The 16,790-nt window shown below is 55.6% G+C and overlaps 3 protein-coding genes and 1 non-coding gene across 17 annotated transcripts; 1 reads left to right on the forward strand and 3 right to left on the reverse strand.

The window, feature by feature from the left end:
* Positions 1 to 168: 168 nt before the first annotated feature.
* Positions 169 to 792, forward strand: Npb (neuropeptide B). 3 transcript variants are annotated; one of them, NM_153288.3, is made up of 2 exons: positions 169 to 431; positions 507 to 792. In NM_153288.3, the coding sequence occupies exons 1-2, from the start codon at positions 201 to 203 to the stop codon at positions 633 to 635; spliced, it is 360 nt and encodes a 119-aa protein (NP_695020.1). In that variant the 5' UTR covers positions 169 to 200; the 3' UTR covers positions 636 to 792. The 3 variants fall into 3 exon arrangements, with proteins under 3 accessions (NP_695020.1, NP_001334545.1, NP_001334546.1); NM_001347616.1 differs by having other exon boundaries at positions 543 to 785; NM_001347617.1 differs by having other exon boundaries at positions 169 to 419; positions 507 to 785.
* A 961-nt stretch (positions 793 to 1,753) lies between these two features.
* Pcyt2 (phosphate cytidylyltransferase 2, ethanolamine) lies at positions 1,754 to 9,639 on the reverse strand. Of its 8 annotated transcripts, none has more exons than NM_024229.3 (14): positions 9,456 to 9,637; positions 7,541 to 7,629; positions 6,983 to 7,144; positions 6,023 to 6,089; positions 5,333 to 5,417; positions 5,071 to 5,115; positions 4,722 to 4,775; positions 4,155 to 4,293; positions 3,693 to 3,775; positions 3,320 to 3,397; positions 3,040 to 3,105; positions 2,805 to 2,870; positions 2,568 to 2,656; positions 1,754 to 2,463 (listed from the first exon to the last, which is right to left on the reverse strand). In NM_024229.3, exons 1-14 carry the CDS (start codon positions 9,542 to 9,544, stop codon positions 2,361 to 2,363), a joined length of 1,215 nt encoding a protein of 404 aa, NP_077191.2. In that variant the 5' UTR covers positions 9,545 to 9,637; the 3' UTR covers positions 1,754 to 2,360. The 8 variants fall into 8 exon arrangements, 5 of the variants coding, with proteins under 5 accessions (NP_077191.2, NP_001349930.1, NP_001334544.1 ...); NM_001363001.1 differs by having other exon boundaries at positions 2,568 to 2,664; XR_003949495.1 differs by having other exon boundaries at positions 1,778 to 2,463; positions 4,538 to 4,775; positions 5,071 to 5,112; positions 9,456 to 9,639.
* A 423-nt stretch (positions 9,640 to 10,062) lies between these two features.
* On the reverse strand, positions 10,063 to 16,706 carry Sirt7 (sirtuin 7). 5 transcript variants are annotated; one of them, XR_003949369.1, is made up of 12 exons: positions 16,569 to 16,701; positions 16,365 to 16,502; positions 16,182 to 16,286; positions 13,833 to 13,903; positions 13,673 to 13,745; positions 12,649 to 12,747; positions 12,339 to 12,575; positions 12,116 to 12,196; positions 11,855 to 11,961; positions 11,375 to 11,460; positions 10,841 to 10,982; positions 10,064 to 10,741 (listed from the first exon to the last, which is right to left on the reverse strand). XR_003949369.1 is itself a non-coding variant. In NM_001363439.1 (11 exons), the coding sequence occupies exons 1-10, from the start codon at positions 16,662 to 16,664 to the stop codon at positions 10,841 to 10,843; spliced, it is 1,149 nt and encodes a 382-aa protein (NP_001350368.1). In that variant the 5' UTR covers positions 16,665 to 16,706; the 3' UTR covers positions 10,063 to 10,741. The 5 variants fall into 5 exon arrangements, 2 of the variants coding, with proteins under 2 accessions (NP_001350368.1, NP_694696.2); NM_001363439.1 differs by lacking the exon at positions 11,375 to 11,460 and having other exon boundaries at positions 10,063 to 10,741; positions 16,569 to 16,706; XR_001779937.2 differs by lacking the exon at positions 10,841 to 10,982.
* Positions 16,515 to 16,568, reverse strand: Mir6936 (microRNA 6936). Its single transcript, NR_105901.1, has one exon. It is a non-coding gene; the product is annotated as a microRNA 6936 (primary transcript).
* Positions 16,707 to 16,790: the final 84 nt, after the last annotated feature.

The following is a 16,790-nucleotide window of genomic DNA, read 5'->3' on the forward strand; positions in this document are numbered from 1 at the left end:
AGGGAGGAACGGGCCCTCTGCCCCATCTCGCAGGGTGTGAGATCCCACTGATTTACCACTTGCAGTCTGTGCGCCACTCCTTTCTGTCGCCCGCTCCTCCTCATCCCCCTCCCTGCCTCTGTCCCCCGCCCCCATTGTAAATATAAAGCCTGGTTCACAGACTTCAGTCGCTACATTCTGCCTGCCCCTGTCACAGCTCCATGGCCCGGTGTAGGACGCTGGTGGCCGCTGCCCTGGCGCTGCTCCTGCCGCCAGCCCTCGCGTGGTACAAGCCCGCGGCGGGACCCCACCACTACTCGGTGGGCCGCGCCTCGGGGCTACTGTCGAGTTTCCACAGGTTCCCGTCCACGCGACGCTCCGAGTCTCCAGCACTCCGGGTGGGAACCGGACCTCTGCGCAATTTAGAGATGCGCCCCAGCGTAAGGAGCCTTGTGAGTGCAAGCAGGCGATGGGTGGCGGGAGCTGGTGGGACAGGGGCGGGCCCTCAGCCTCCACCGCCTACCCAGGCCCTGTGTGTCAAAGATGTGACCCCGAACCTGCAGAGCTGCCAGCGGCAACTCAACAGCCGAGGGACTTTCCAGTGTAAAGCGGACGTCTTCTTGTCGCTGCACGAGACTGATTGCCAGAGCACCTGAGCCCTGAACCCCAACCCTGCGGCCGGTGACTCTCCCCAACCCCCATATGCCCAGTCTTGCTTGAAGTAGCACAGACCCTGTGTGGGTTTGGCCCCTAGCTCCCACCATGCTCCATAGCAAATGGCTAAATTAATAAAGAAGCAAAACTGTCTCTGCTAAGGGTTGCTGGAGGAGATGGCGCAGAGACCCTGACAAGTGGGTGCCTGGCTGAGCGGGTCCCTGGGGTGATGATTGCTCCACTTCCCTTCTGTGCCCTGGCTGGCTCTTTTCCTCTTCCACAAAGCCAGAAAGGGGATAGAGCCTCCACCCTGACTCCAGAGTCTGAACAGGTGGTCCCCCTACTTAAGCAGTAGGCACTGGGCATAGATAGTTCTTGCATGCCATTTAAAACCACCCCCAGAGCATCCTCAGACCCTGCTCCTGCTGCTCAGTCTTTCAGAGCCACAATGTCAGCTCAAGGTTCTTTTAGAAAGCCCTGCTCGGAGTCCTGCCTCACCCCTGGCGAAGCCCCTCCCAAAGGCCCTGAAGGACATAGCTACTGTGTGCGCGACAGATCACTGGGGTGTGCAGACTCTGTGCAAGGGCGGGACTTCACGGGAGCCCTTAGATCCACCCACTGCGCTGGTAGAAGCTTGGCCTGGCCCCACCCTTTCAGAGGGATAACAGGGCTCAGTGGCCTGCCTGGCCCCCCCCCCCGCCCCCCCCAATGTTCTGGGCCACAGAGCCAAGTGGGCAGCAGACTTGAGTTCTGCCCCAGTTGTTTCTTTTGCCCTGCTTTCCCTCAGCCCAAGGCAGACACAGGTGTGGGTGAGGCAGGTACCACCAAGTACCTGAGCTTCCTTCTGAGCACCTCTCATTCTCCTCTCTGTGGTGCCTCATCAGCCACACCCGGCATGGGACAGAGCTGCACCAGAATCCCTGTTTGGGAGCTGGGCCTCGCCATTCCTGTCAGCTGCTTCATCACCGAGCCAGTCTCCCCACAATCAACCACCAAGAGCAGTTCTGGGGTCCTCATCAGGGTCCCCAGATATGCACAAGCTACCCAGCTCCCTGGCCCGGCTCGCCCTCCCTTTCCTAAGAGCTCTTGCTGTGGGCGGATGTGGACCGGTTCCAGTTTCTTCCCGGGGTCGGGAGCCTACAGAGTGCTTCCCACAAGGCTTTATTCAGTTGAGCCACCAAAGTACAATGAGGACCAGGCAGTCTCTGCAGAGGACAGCCGTGCTGCCCAGCTGTCGGGGCAAGTGCATCTTCCAGGAGTCAGGAATGGGGTGCTAGAACGTGCCCCAAGGTAGAGGGTGCCCACGGGCAGGGTGGCCCAGGAACAGAGGTCCCCAAAGCCTCTGGACCTTTCACCAAAGCTCAGTGGGCAGATGTGCAGCTTCCAGTCAGGCAGGAGGGGTATCTCTGGCCAAGACTGGGGCAGTGGCAGTTGGAACCCATGGATGCCCGGGATACACAGCAACACGCCTCCAGTCAGTCACAGGTGCATCTGCTTATCCTGTCCACGGGCCACATCATTGGGCTAGCTACCCTCTCTGAGCAGCTCAGAGGGAAGGGCTGAGAGCCTGCTGCAAGGCAGGTGCCTCGCAGGCAGGCAGCACCCTCAGCAAGGCCAGTTTCCTTTGGAATTGTGTGAGCTGACATCAAGACACAGAAGCAGAGCCGGGCAGGAAGAGAAGAGGTGGGCACAGGGCAAGGGCGTGAACAACATCTCCGGGTCTGAAGCTAGTCAATCTCCCCTCCAGGCGGCGCCTCCTGCTGCTTCGTGGCCTCCAGAAAGGCTAATTCCTTGGCTTCTTTCTTCTGATTCCGTGCTTCATACTCCAGCCTGGGGCCAGACGGGTTGTAGGTTGGTTCTCTCCAATACTGGGGGTTTGCCCACTGCCAACCCAGTAGGGGGGAGGGTGGCAGAGGGGAGGGGAGGAGACACACCTGTTCTTGATGATCCTCTGCACAATCAGGTCTGTAGTGAGGTCACTGCCACTGTCAATCTGATAGAAGATGCCTCTTCTCTTGGGCTCCTGGAGGCCTCAATGGGAAGAGAAGTGGGAGATGAGAGGTCTCCTGACCACAGAGACACCCCCAGCTGTCCCTCCACCCATGGGAGACCAATACCAGGAAGGATGGTTGCACCTACTTCCCCGAGGCAGCCCACGCCGGGCAACCCACCTGGTAGGGGTCAGACCCATCCCTGTCGGGTACAATCTCTGTCTTCCCGTGACACACCAGGTCCACCTGGAAAGGGAGCAAGGTCAGGAGACTTCCTCAGAGTTGCTATGCCACCACTGACAACCACTTAGGGCTAGCCCAAACCCCAAAAAACTGGCCCAGGCTGAAGCAGGCAAGAGCCTCTAGGAAGATTAGCATCATGTTCTGCTCAGGAGAACTTTGAGCGAAGCCTCACCTTGAAGTGATTCAGGAGCTCCGCTGTCACGGAGTATGGTGCCCCAATCACCACTTCTGAAACATACTGCGGAAACACAGCCAGTGAAGCACCTCACTCAGTCCTCATCCCTGGCGAGCTAGAGGGCTAGAGCGTGGCAGAGGAGGCCAGGGGAGCCAGCAGGGCAGGGCGACACGGCCAGGGCCAGTGGGCAAAGGGGACCCTCAGACTCCTTCAGCAGGGGAAAGAAACTGCACCCAGTAGGGCCCAGCCGCCCGGCCCTGACTCCCAGTTCACTTACCCGGCAGGCCAGCACACTGAGAGTCCGCTCGTGCAGGTTCATGATGGGGTAGTTCTTGCCCTTGTACCGGTTTACTTCCTAGGGCCAGTGAGTTTGGCTCAGCTGGGGGACCTCAAATGAATGGTGCCTTCCCTCCCAGCTGGCCGTCGTGGGCAGAAGCTGGGAAAAGTGCCCCCTCTCATAGGAACACCCTAGGCAGGGCTGTCCTGGACTCCAGAAGAGAGCCAAGCTTGCCTTCGCAGGCACCTGGAGCCTCCTCAGTCCTTCAGAGGCCACCTGTGCCCAACACTGACCCCAGCAAGGCCCCTTGAGGGACCCCATGGCCCATCAGCTGACGGGGTGCTGAGAAGCAAGCAAGGAGGAGGGCAGAGACCTGGTCAAAGTGTAGGCCGGCGATGACGTAGGGCCTCTTGGCTAGCTTGTGCACCTCCTGTAGGAAGTCCACGTGCCCGATGTCTATATCCAGATTAAGAAGCAGTAACTAGCTGTGTATCATGGTGTTCTTGTAAACCCAGCACTTGCGTGGCGGAGGCAGGAGTATTGCAAGTTCTAGGTCAGCCTGGACTACACAGGAAAATTCTGTCTCAAGAGAGCAAGACTTGGGGTTGTAGTTCAGCAAGAGGTCACTGGCCTCGGATACGCAGAGCCCTGTGCTCCATCCCCAACCCCATGGATGGAGAGGAGGAAAGCAGGCCAGGTAACAGCAATGGGCACCCAAGGGACCCCGTGCCATTCTCCCTGGTGAAGGCCGCACCCACCACAACCCAGCTCAACCCTGGAGCCTTGGAGGCTATGGGTCCCACTCTGAGGCATGACTTCGGGCAGCAGAGGATACGGAACAGGTCAAAGGCACCAGCCACATAGATGACCGTCTCCCCGGGCTGGGGCTCCTTCCCAGAAGCAAACTGGATGATCTTCTGGGATGTCTGTAGAAACTGGGACACCCCTGTCCAGGGGCTCTGCCCCCCAGGGCACTGTTAGTCAAGAGAAGGAACCAGTCAGTGGTAGAGGCCTCTATGTGTGCCCCTCACCCAGTACCCTCCCCTTGGTCATTCTTCTGGGCCCAGGGCTCCCTGTGCCCCTGTCGTAGGTGTGGGTGATGGGAGTTGCACAGAGCATTACAGGCTGGACTCCCCCAAACCCCAGCCTGTCAATAACCCAGCAGCACAGCTGGGGGCTGTGTCCAGGCAGGCACTTGGGGCAGGGGCAGGGACACACCATGGTAAGGCCACGCAGGACCACTGTAGCTAGCAGGACTGTGGCTCCACCCGGTGGCCACAGAAGATAATGCAGTCAACACCAGCTCTGCCTGGCAACACCACCAGGAGCAGGCGCAGAGCCCAGTGGCCAGCAGACACAGCCCTCTGGGGGACCCGGCACCCTGAGGCCACCATCTGGTCACCTGGGAGGAGACTTCTGAGGAAAGTGTGTCCCCGGCAGGTGTCGGGTGAGGGGGCTACAAAGGGAGAGAGGGCCAGGCCATTTGGTTAGATGCCACCTGTAAGGTGGGCAGTCCTTGCTCCTCCTCCAAGAAGTGGCTGCTGGGACTGGCCACCTCTTGCCTGTCCTCCCTCCCAGCATCCACTAGCTGGCCAAGCCTGATGGTCAGTACCTGGTCAGCACTGGGAAAGAGAGGGAGGAGGGCAGACACTGAAGCTTTGGGCCAACCTTTCCCCATGGGACGCCTAACGGGTGGGTGGGAATGTCAACTGGATTTCCAGAGTGGCCTCAGCGAGCCAGGCTGTACTCACCTTTCCAAAACTGTCAGCATATTCCCGGTACTCAGAGGACATCTCCTGCACACAAGGGCAAGAAACTAAGGGACCTTGCCCTCCTGACTGCCAACCCTGGGCCCAGCACGCCATGGCCCCGGAGCCCACTAAGGGGTTGGTCAGGGAGAGAAACAGGATAAACCTGAGGGTGGCTAGGTGGTGCACCCCCCCCCCTGCACCCACCCTCCCCCGTGTCCTTAGCCCAGGGACCGTATCCCAGACCCCATCCGTTTGGACTCACCTGGCTGCTGTGATGGGCCTTGGTCACCAGCAGCATGCGACCCACGAGGTCTGTGGTGGACACACCCTGGGTGCGTTTGCACTCTCTGGGACAGAGGTAAGGTGGAGGTTTTCATCCAGGACAATCCTGAGGCTCTGCTATAGGCAGAAGCCACCTGAGGGACACAACCCTAACCCAGGACCACCCACCCACAACAGAAAGCCAGACTGGGGCAGGAGCAATGGGCTCACTCAGCTGTACAACGTAACTCCAGGGAGTAGGCAGGTCACATTGAGGACATACCAGTTCTGGCCCCCATTCCAACGTTGTTCCCTCTGGCCTCTATTACACTCAGGCAACCCTGATATGCATTCCTGGCTGCTCTGTCCCTATAGGAACCACTGGCCACAGCTGGCTCTTTAAATTACAGTTAATTAAAATAAAAAGGCAGCTCTCCAGGGGCACCTGAGACTACCGAGTCTACGAGTCTAAGGATGTCCTACAAACGGTGATGATCGAGAATGCTGCCATCTGGCAGAGCTATGCCTGGTAGCACCGCAGAGGCCCTGGGGTTGGTCACACAAAGCATGCTGTCCTGCACTTTCCACACCTGACCGAGGACCCAAATGCCTTGCAGGGTATGTATGTCAACACAGCAACAAGGAGAGCTAGGCAGGGGGTCTCCTCTTGAGCCCCACTCCCTGGACCTACCTGTACCTCCCAGCCTGCTTCACTTCCTCATAGGTGTCTCGGCCGTCTACTGTCAGCGTGATGTCATCTAGAGGTGACACGCACACAGAAAAGGATTTGTTCCTGTTTTGTTGTTATTTTGAGAGGGGGGCAGGGCATGTCTTGCTATGTATCCCAGGGTGACCTGGAACTCTTTTTGGAACAAGGCTTCTCTGATTAACCTTGGCTGTTCTGGAACTTACTTTATTTATAGACCAGGCTGGCCTTGAACTCAGAAATCCACCTGCCTCTGTCTCCCAAGTGCCAGAACTAAAGGCGTGCACCACCACCGCCCAGCTAATCCAGAACACTTAATGTCCCGTTTCAGCCTCCTCAGTACTAATGCTAAGATGATAGTTATGTGTCATCACACTAGGCTCATAAACAGGGTTTGTTTTTTGGGGTTTTTTTTTTCTTCTTTTTTTTTTTGGTTTTTTGAGACAGGGTTTCTCTGTGTAGCCCTGGCTGTCCTGGAACTCACTTTGTAGACCAGGCTGTCCTTGAACTCAGAAATCCGCCTGCCTCTGCCTCCTGAGTGCCATGCGCTACCACGCCCGGCAAATTTTTTTTTTTTTTTTAGATTTTTTTAATTCATTTATTTCATGTATGTGGGTACACCATTGCTGTCTTCAGATATACCAGAAGAAGGCATCGGAGCCCCATTACAGATGGTTGTGAGCCACCATGTGGTTGCTAGGAATTGAACTCAGGACCTCTGGAAGAACATCAGTGCTCTTAACTGCTGAGCCATCTCTCCTGCATAAACAGGGATTTTTAACTGAGAGCCCCCAGGGGCCCCTTTCCCTTTGCCACTGCTCTGGGGATGGTCCCAGAGCTTCCTTGCATGTGCATAGGATGAGCCAAGATGAAAAGCCCACTGTCTCTGTGACTAGGTCAGCAGGGCTGACTGCCCAGCCCCCACCTCAGACCCTGCCCACTCACTGCCGTGAACACAGAAGTCACAGTTGTGCTTGTCCAGTGTCTCCAGGGTGGTGACGTAGGGAGCAGCGGGCACCACCTCATCCACCCACTTGATGGCCTGTACCATCTTGTACCTCTCCTCCTGGGTAAACACCGGGGGCCCCTTATGCTTGGCAATCTCCTCTAGGGACAGAGAAAAGGACAAGACAAGGTAAGTGATGTCCAGGAGTCTGGGTCGCAAGGCTGCAGTGTGCAAATGGTATGCCCACAAGGCAGGACCCCGTGCCAACAGCATTGTCCTCTGGCCAGGGCGTGTGCTCGGGGGCATCTGCTGGATAACTAAGAAGAGGGTTCAGTCTCTTCTGTTTCAAGAACCGGGGTAGGGGCAGACAATACAGCTGTCCTGTGTTGCCACAGCTCTCTATAGCTGGTACCAGGCTATGTTACTCTCTAAGCTCCCTGAGTCACCACTGTGCTCTGGGGAAGGAAGCTGGAACCATTCTGCCCGCCCCTCTGCCCCACCCCATGCCCTGTAGGCTTAATCCATTGGACTGTCCGGCACATCGGGCCCCACCTTACCATCCGTATGCACACCCACGATGAGGTAGTCCCCCATGGCCCGTGCCTGCCGTAGCTGGTTGGAGTGGCCATAATGCACCATGTCATAGCTGTGAGGACAGACAGGAGACTGAGGGTCTTGTGTGGGATGCAGCACGGCTCCCTGAGAGGCCCCCACCAGGGCTCCTAGCCCAGATCCCGGTGTTGGGCTTACAGCAGAGAAGTCGGTTCTCAGTTGTCCATACCCTAAGTACTGGACCTAGGGCAGGACTGGGTGCCAGGTCTAGCAAGAGTGGCAAATTCAGGTACAAGGCCTGGCTGGTGAACTCCCAAGACAGCTGTTCACTGGCAGATGCTTAACCATTTCCCATGTCTTAGACTGCCTTTGCCCTGTTGGTGCCTCCTGCTATGGGCAGGCATTTCAAGCTGCTTCAGTTCTTTTTCTTTTTTTCTTTTTTTCTTTTTTTTTTTTTAAGACAATAAGGTCTCATGTAGCCCAGGCTGGCCTCAAACTCACTATAAAACCTAGGACGACCTTCAACTCTTGACCCTTTTTTTTCTGTCCTGGAACTTACTTTGTAAACCAGGCTGACCTTGAACTCAGAAATCTGCCTGCCTCTGCCTCCCAAATTCTGGGATTAAAGGTGTATACCACCACGCCCGGCGACTTTCAGCTCTCAACCCTTCTGACTCCATCTGCTGAGATTCCCACCCAAAGCCAACTGTTGGGTGCTACAAAACAAATGTAGGACCTTGTGCATGCTGGGCCAGCATAATACCAGCTGAGCTAGCTACACTCCCAGCCCGCAAGATACAAGAGATTATCTAGGATTTGAATATGGAACCTCCTGCACCCTAAACAAGAATAGTCCCCCTGGATCAACAAGCCACACTCAAGCTTGGAAACAAGAGATCAGTCCTGCATTGGGAGCAGATACTTCCACCCTGACACAAGTGGACAGTTCCCCACCCCCAGGGCTGGCTTAGCTCTCTGAGAGAACAAGTGCCTGTCACCTGCTTTTATCCTCAAATCTAGGTCTGGCCACAAGTACTTTGTCAAGGTCAAGCTATGCAGAAGCCAGCAATATGCTGGACACTGAGGATATCCCAGTGGGATATCCCTGGGACCACCTGTATTCTTTGCCATGGGCCAGTGCTGGGCCATAGGTTCTGCTCTGCTTCCTCTAGAGCCCTAGTGGGCTATCATCATGTCAACACCACAGTGCACGGGGTGGGAGGTGGGACATGATAACGGGCAAATTCCAGGACAGCCCTTGTGCCCACTAGACAGGCAGGGCTAGATCAAAGGTCAGAGTCTGCATCTGGGCTTGTGGCACCATGGTGGGGCCAAGGTCATAGTCCACTGACACGAAGTCAAAGCTGGTGACTCAGGTGCAAAAGAACAGAAGGGGACTGAAGTTGTAATTCAGTGATGGAGCACTTGCCTGTACATATATAGCACACAAGGCTATGGTTCCCATCCTCAGCAACCAACCAAAGACAAACAAGAAACGCACAAAGTCTAGCCTATTCCGCCATGAATGCCCTGAGGAGCCCTGGTGACCATTCCGAATGCCTCTCATCCACCAGGGGTAGGCACGACGAAGGGCTGAAGATGGTAAGTTATAGAAAGGCCAACATCTTATCTCTTCGGCTTGTTGACAGCTCCAGGACTTTCTTGGAGACGTCACGGGCTGATTTGCCAGAGAAGCTCACAGCCTTCCAGCCCAGGTAATTTGGGTAAATGCCCAAGGCGAACAGACAGCCGCATTTCCGGTTTTCGGGGAGCGCACCGTCTGATGCACCCGTGTCTGTACGCTACACTCCTAAGTGACCGGAGGCCAGGTTGCCTCGTGCGGCCTCGGAAGACTCCGGTTCCGCCAACGGCCGGTGCGTGACGCCCAGGTGACCGCCCTCCCCTCGTCGCCCCACTCACCAGCCATCGCACCACACCCGCACGATGCGCTGATCTCCCGGACCCTTCAGCCCAGCAGCGCTGGCAGCCCCGTGCCCGTTCCGGATCATGGCACCGGAGGCCCCCCGCAAATCCTGGCGGCTCCCGCGACACACAGTACCGTCGCCCCGCCCTCGACGCTTGCGCGTGCTCACGCGGATCTCACCCGCTTGGCGCAGCCAATGGCGTGCGCCAACCAGGGCCCCGCCCCCAGCCGGGCCACACCCCCCTCCGCCCAGATCGAGCGGCCAATGGTCTGTGTTGCAGGTGCCCGGGCTTTGGCATTTGACTTCTCCACAGACGAACGGGGCAGGTTAGCACCACAACTGTGCGTGCAGCTCACCCCGTGCCTTAAGCATTCTTAGGAGCCGGGCAGTGGTGGCGACCCCTTTAATCCCAGCACTTGGGAGGCAGAGGCAGGAGGATCTCATGAGTTCCAGGACAGCCAGGGCTACACACGGAAACCCTGTTTCAAAAAAACCAACCAACCAAAAGCATTTTCAGGGGCTGGGTTCTTCAAAAGCGCCTCGATGCAGGCCCTCAGATGCAGGCACCTCGGTGGTGCGTGTGACAGTCATCGGGACACCAAAGCAATTGAGAGATGTTTAATAAGACTTGCTCAGACTGGAGGCTTAGTTAGATTCTCCCTGTGCCGCATACCCAATACAGAAAAAGGCTTCTATAAAGTGAACACTTGTACGTGATAAGGAGTAGAAAGAGGGAGGCCCTGAGACTAGCCTGGAGAGTGAGGTAAGGCAGTGGTGGACTCTCCTGCTGGCCAGGCCTGGGAAGGGCCGGAGCTCTTCTCACAGAGGCCTTGCTGCCACCTTTGTACAGGGGTGAACAGGAGGGAGGTGTCCTTGAAGATCAAGCCCATAGCGGGGCAGTCACAGCAGTGCAAGAGAGCCTTTCCACAAGGACAAATGGCTAAAGACGACCGTCACCGCGAAGCCGGCACCCACTAGAGCCGGAGGGGGCACTCTCGCCTTCACGGCGACACGGGCGGAGCCCCTGAACAAGGGTCAAGCCATCTGCAAAGTGCCAACTGTTCTTTGTCAACTCCGGGCTATGCCACTTTCTTCCTTTTTGCACGCTTGGCACAACCCCTGCCAAACCAGCCTCCTAGGATAGGGGGAGCTGAGGCAAGGGGGTCACTCTGGTCCCCAGGTGGGGCTTCTTCTCTGCTTCTGCATAGTGACTTCCTACTGTGGCTGCCTTCTTCACCAGCACGGAGGGGGGTCGCCAAGGAGAAGATTGGATCCTGCCACCTAACAGAAAGAAAAGCAGCATCAGGCAGGTCTGAAAACCCCTCGAATCGCAACCCTCCCAGGCACAGGAAAGCTGTCTGAGGCCACCTGCCATCCCACCTATGTCTTAATCTGGGCTTTGGCTGGAAGCAGCGTCAGTGACACCAAGCTGCAGGGGACACCAAGCTGCAGGGGAAAGTCTTCAGGGCAGCAGCAGCCCTCGCTCGACAGCCTCTTCTGTCTCACCCACTGTTGGTGGGAGCTGCACACATAGGAAGGGGTAGTGCTAGCCACAGGATGGCCTCACCTCCAAGGATAACTTGCTAGCAACTCTGGGCCCCGTCTCTCACTTGTATGGATAGGGGCAGATGGACCAGACCCTTTTCCCTTTCCCAGACTGCGTGACAGGGATGGGGGCGGGAAGAGGCCGGTTGACTGGGGAGGTGTGGCCTACAGACTACACCATGAAGAAATCATGTGTCTGATTGAAATGTAGAACCACATATTATAAACGTAAGATAAAAGTAAGCACTGATTAAAAAATGAGCTAAGTTAATGTTAAAAAAAAAAAAAACAACAACAACAACCAATAACAACATCAACAATGTGGCACAGGAGAGGCCCACGTCACAGAACACCACAAACATAACATACAAGAATTGCCAGGCCCAGAGGTGAAGGGATCCTTAATTTCTTGAACCCTTTGATTAAAAGAAGTTATTGATTTCCCCTATAAGACCCTGAAAATTCACAGAGAAAGAAAGTGTAAACTTTTCACTCAATATACACACCAAGTCTAAATTATCACAATTCTGTATCAAGGCAATTTGCTTCAGTTTTCCCCAAATATCCCCACACCAAGGACAGAGATTGTGTCTGACCAGAGCTGCAGTTCTCACCCCTCTCGGCTGTCCACCCAGGCTGCACACCATCTGTGGGAGCATCCTGTAGAGCACACTGGCAGATCCCCCTCAGAGATTCTGGGCACCGTACCAGTCAGGGGGGAAGAGTGTGCACGTGTGGTGGAGCCTTGCCTCAGCCAGTCCCTCTGAGGCCCACAGCAGACAGACACGGCCCATCACACGGAGGGGAGGGACGGGGCAGGAATGCAGGGGGCACGCTGCGCCCACTCACCGGTTGTAGACAGGAATCTCCAGGCCCAGTTCATTCATGAGGAGTTGCATGACATCATCACACTTCCCATGGAGTTTCAGGGCAGCCCAGTCATCCTTCGGGGTCCACTAAAGACAAGGAAGGCAGATGAGGGCCTCCCGGCAGACTGGCTCACCACTCCCCAGGAACACAATGGAACCTGTACAAGACTTTCAGGATCTCCCCGGCTCTTCCCATCTGAGCCCCGGGTCTGAGGAGGAAGCTCTAAGCACCCGCTGTTACCTGCAGGTTCACGATGTAGAGTTTGGGTCGACGGCTTGGAGGCTTCGTCATGCACCAGAGGCGGGGATATTTCTTTAGTACCTGTTCCAGCGGGCAGACACAACAGAGTAGAGGAGGATGAGTAAGACGCAAACCTACCACCCGCTCACGGCTGATGGCTCTGGGGAGGCAAGCCAGCAACATGCTCAATCCACAACGAGTTCATGGTATGGTCGGCACATACCTTCAAGCTGGACCCTAAACACAGGATTGTGTCTGCTTTGCTAGCAGCCTCGGTCGCTGCCTCCCAGTTCAGAGGCTGCCCTAATGTCCCCCTCTCCCCAAAGTGCACAATGGTATCCCGAAGCTGGGTCCCGCACTTGTGGCAGGTCCGGCCTGTCAGGTGTCGGTGAAGGGCAGTACGCTCAGTCACATCAAACACTCGTACATACTCTCTGTTAGGGATGCAGGAGGTGCAGACCTGGGACAGAGAGGGCACAGTGAGTGAGATCTGCCTGTCACCCAGGCCCCGGGTCCCCCTCGGTACTGCTCACTTCAATATACATATTCCCATGGAGCTCTGAGATGGCGGTCCGGGGCAACCCACTCCGCAGGTGGAGCCCATCACAGTTCTGAGACACCACGTGTTGCACCTGGAAGACAGAACGTGGTGGCAGTAAGTAAGGTGGCAGGAGGAAGCACCCTGCGGCAGTGGAGTTATTCTAAGCCCAGAGACAAGGGACAAGGTTCCTAAAACAAGGAGGCAACTCAGGAAAGCCCTGAGGTAGAAAGGCGCCATGTTCTTTCTCTTCTACTAACTCTAATGTACTGGGAGCAGCTAGGAGGGCAAGCATCTGTCCTGGTCCTGCAAGCTGAGCAGCAGTTTGGGGCACTGGTCACATAGGGTGGGCAGGACTACACACACCTTGGATCGATAACTTCTTGGGTCATCCATCATCTTTCATGTCCCTTCCCCCAAATCCCAGGCATATCTGCTTCCCCGCTTGCTCAGCGGATCTCTGGAAGTTTCTGTTGAGTCTCCTCTGAAGCTAGGCTGTCGTCTAAAGGCCCTGAATGGAACCTGAATACCACAGCTATTCTTCCTTTTTTTTTTTTTTTTCCGAGACAGGGTTTCTCTGTGTAGTCTTGGCTGCCCTGGAACTCACTTTGTAGACCAGGCTAGCCTCGATCTCAGAAATCCGCCTGCCTCTGCCTCCCGAGTGCTGGGATTAAAGGCGTGCGCCACCACGCCCGGCTACAGCTACTCTTCTTGAAGAGAAAGCAGAGCAGGGAGCACACAGATGTCCGAGCTACTAGACTATTTATCTATCACAGGGCTGACTAGGAGGCAGGATGGCTTCCCACCTGGGCACTGAGGTATAGCTCTGGGTTCTTTCCAGCTTTTTGTTTTTGTTTGTTCTTTTGTTTTGTTTTTCCAAGACAGAATTTCTCTGTGCAGCCATGGCTGTCCTGGAACTCACTCTTGACCAGGCTGTCCATGAACCCAGAGACTCCCCCTGCCTCTGCCTCCCAGGCACTGGGAGTGAAGGTGTGCGCCACCATGGCCGGCTTTCTTACCAGCTTTTGCTCATGCAAACGGGTGATGCTCATGTGGGTGAGGGTAGGCTCCGCTTCGCTTAGGTCGGCAGCACTGTACGGTTGGAGAAAACAGAGGTGAGAGGGCGGCCAGATGACGCAGCTCGCCTCTAATCGTGGGAGAAAGCTGTGACATGCTCACCTCACAGGCCTTCCTTTCTGAAGCAGTGTCCATACTCCATTAGGACCCCGATAATCTGGGATAGAAGCTGCCTGCACATTCGGACAAAAAGAGATACCACAGGTACTGCAGTATTCCCCACAGAGGACATGCCTATAAATCAGTGTCTGTCCCATCCACTGCTGACCTGACTCTCAAGTGGGATGCACCCCAGTATGGCTCTTTCCCTCCATCCAAGTGACTTTCTTGTCCTGCCTGGACCAGCTCACCCTTCCACATACCAAACAGAGAACCCTACTCTACTTCAAGATCCTTTCTAACAGTGAGCAGCTGTGTCCACATCTGTCTTGAACACAGAAGGGGACAACTGGTCAGGCGCATCAGTGTCTGAAGGAACAGATTTTAGAGCGCAGGTCATGCTTAGCAAATAGCCCCGGGAGGAAGCGCTCTGTCCACACACTTAAATCCTGCGGCTCTGAGGTTTTTATTCCAACTTAACATAAAACCTCTACAGACAGATGAGTGTTAAGTCATTTTCCACGAGAGACAAACAACCAACCAACAACAACAATAACAAAAAAGAAAACCATCTAGAAGCCAGGAGTCTTTGGATCCTGGCTGGGGAAGCCCTGTATACATTGTTGCTTAAGAGCAGAGAAGTGCCCGCCCTGGCAGGTAATTCCAATACATCGAGGAACCTCAAACGGTGCTTAGACCGCGTTTAAGAGCTGCAATTGGTCTTTAGTAGCCACCAGGTTTGCAGAGTTACTGCTGTAGAGTCATAACTGGATCATCAGATGGCTATGAAGGGCTGGGCCCCACATGCTGCTGTCCTTGATGTCTGAGATGACGCAGCAAATGCTCCTGACATTGCTCCTGGGCCACTGTCCCCACAATTCCCTGCAGAGCCCTACTCAATGCCACCACAGCAGCAAGGCCACACTAGGGCTTTCCAGTTCTGGCATTTGTGTCTGGCCCTATAGTTGTTTTTGCACCTGTGTGCTTGTGACTGCTGGCTGCTACCTTTGTAACAAAGGTCCTCTTTTGTCTGTGTATGTGTTTGTATTCGTGTTTGCATGTGTGCACATGTGTGTAGAGGTGTGCGTTACACGTGTCAGTGTGTGAAGCTCACGGTCCACCTTAACTATTTTTTTTTTCTTAACACATTTGTTGAAGGGGACGTCGTGCAAGGGTCATGATGCACAAGTAGAAGTCAGAAGACACCTTGTGGCGGTCAGTTCTCTTCTGTTGTGTGAGCTCTGAGGACCGGACTCATGCACCAGGCTTGGTAGCAAGTGCCTAAGTATTCAGTGAGCTTCTCACTGCCTCCCCCACCTTTGTTGTTGTAGTTGTTAGTCTCTCAATGCACCTGCAGCTCGTGGATCTGGCTAGGCTGCTAGCCAGAGGGCTTCAGGGGGGCTTCTGAGCTTATCTTCCCAGTTCTGGGGGTTACAGAGTGTGGTACTGCTCAGCTTCTTCACATGGATTCTGAGAGTCCAAACTCGGGTCTTCACGCTTGCATAGCAGGCACGCTACCCACTGAGCCATCTCTCCAGACCACCTCAGGGCTTCTCAGAATAGAAGCCGAGTTCGCCTGAGGTCAAATATTCAACTTCAAAGCTAGTCATCCCTCAGCCTTCCCAGGAGAGCTCTCAGAGTCAAGAGGACAGCATTTCTCAAATGTACCTATTGTACCAGGACTCTGTCTGGTTTTTTTTTTTTTTTTCCCCGAGCCAGGGTCTTGCATGGAGCTTCGAGCCAGGCTGCTCTCAAGAGTTTGATCTTGATCTTCCTCCTCTACCAGGCCCCACCTCCTGAGTCCTGAGATTGGAGATTTGGGACTCGACACTAGTTTTCCATTTATCTTTCTTCAAGGAGTACAGGCTCAGGAGAAAGACTAGGGCTCCAGTTTGTCCACATCACGTAAATCGATCAATTTGTCTGCACTTTAAGGGAGAAGGCATTAGCAGGCAGTTGGCTACTATGCCCTACTACTGTTCCATGTTTGATTGGCAGTCAGAAACTACGCATTCTGTAACTCTTTGACTTAGCTTAATTATTATTTATTGACTTATTCTTTAGCCCTGGCTGACCTAGAACTCCCTATGCAGTCCCTATGCAGACCAGGCTGATCTTGAAATTACAGAGATCCTCCTGTCTCCCAAGTGCTGGGACTAAAGGAATGTGCCACCACTGTCACGTTGCCTTAGTTAAGTCTTAAATCTAGAATTGCTTCGGGTCTCTGAGAAAGGACACCTTGAAGTTACTTCAAAGGTGAGCGAGATTTTGAACTCCAGCACTGTACAGCCCGAGTTTGCATCCCAGAAGGGGGCGCCTCACACCCGAAGCAACGCGCAGGCCCTCACTCACTGTGCTGATTCCAGCGCCCGTGTAGACAACCAAGTGCCTGGCACTTCGGACAGCTCCGGCCAGTTCGCGGACCTTCCTCCGCAGCTCCTCCGGGTCATCACACACCTGATAGGAGCCAGGCTGGTTATTGCCGCCGCTCGCCTCCCGCAGCCCGCCGCCCAGCACCCGCTGCCCGCGACTCGCCTCCTCCTGGCGGCGCTTGAGGCCCTCACGCCGCCGACTTCGACCCTGCAGCTCGGTCACCAGATCCTCGCTCTCGGCCAAGAGCCGGCCCTCCTCCGCGCTGCGCTCTGCAGCCGCCTTCCTCAGGATGCGTGACACCTACGGACGAGCAGCGGGTGAGCGACCGCGCGCGCCGGCGCGAGCGCGGGCACGGCAGTGGCTCACCTGGCGGAGGCGCTCCCGCTGCTGCTCCTCCCGCAGCCTCCGGACCCGCTCAGCAGCTTTGCGCTCCGAGCGGCTCAGACCGCCACCGGCTGCCATCGCTCCTTTGACTGCGCTTCCGGCTTCCGCTTCCGCCTCATCCGGCAGCTACAGAGACGCATGCGCGGGCCCGGCCCTTTCCACCTCTTCCGGCTCGCCCTTCCCACCCTTGCTCCTTCGGGATTT

This window comes from Mus musculus, chromosome 11 (genome assembly GCF_000001635.26).
Source record: "Mus musculus strain C57BL/6J chromosome 11, GRCm38.p6 C57BL/6J".
Lineage (NCBI taxonomy): Eukaryota > Metazoa > Chordata > Mammalia > Rodentia > Muridae > Mus > Mus musculus.

Coding starts and splice junctions, on each gene's coding strand:
- Npb (NM_153288.3), top strand. CDS start 201: ATGGCCCGGTGTAGGACGCTGGTGGCCGCTGCCCTGGCGCTGCTCCTG. Junction 432..506: donor GCCCCAGCGTAAGGAGCCTT/GTGAGTGCAAGC, acceptor CCGCCTACCCAG/GCCCTGTGTGTCAAAGATGT.
- Sirt7 (NM_153056.3), bottom strand. CDS start 16,664: ATGGCAGCCGGTGGCGGTCTGAGCCGCTCGGAGCGCAAAGCTGCTGAG. Junction 13,904..16,181: donor CGGGCGCTGGAATCAGCACA/GTGAGTGAGGGC, acceptor CCGAATGTGCAG/GCAGCTTCTATCCCAGATTA. Junction 12,197..12,338: donor GTTTAGGGTCCAGCTTGAAG/GTATGTGCCGAC, acceptor CCGCTGGAACAG/GTACTAAAGAAATATCCCCG.
- Pcyt2 (NM_024229.3), bottom strand. CDS start 9,544: ATGATCCGGAACGGGCACGGGGCTGCCAGCGCTGCTGGGCTGAAGGGT. Junction 5,418..6,022: donor AAGCAGGCTGGGAGGTACAG/GTAGGTCCAGGG, acceptor CCTCTGTCCCAG/AGAGTGCAAACGCACCCAGG. Junction 3,106..3,319: donor TCAGTGTGCTGGCCTGCCGG/GTAAGTGAACTG, acceptor GTGTTTCCGCAG/TATGTTTCAGAAGTGGTGAT.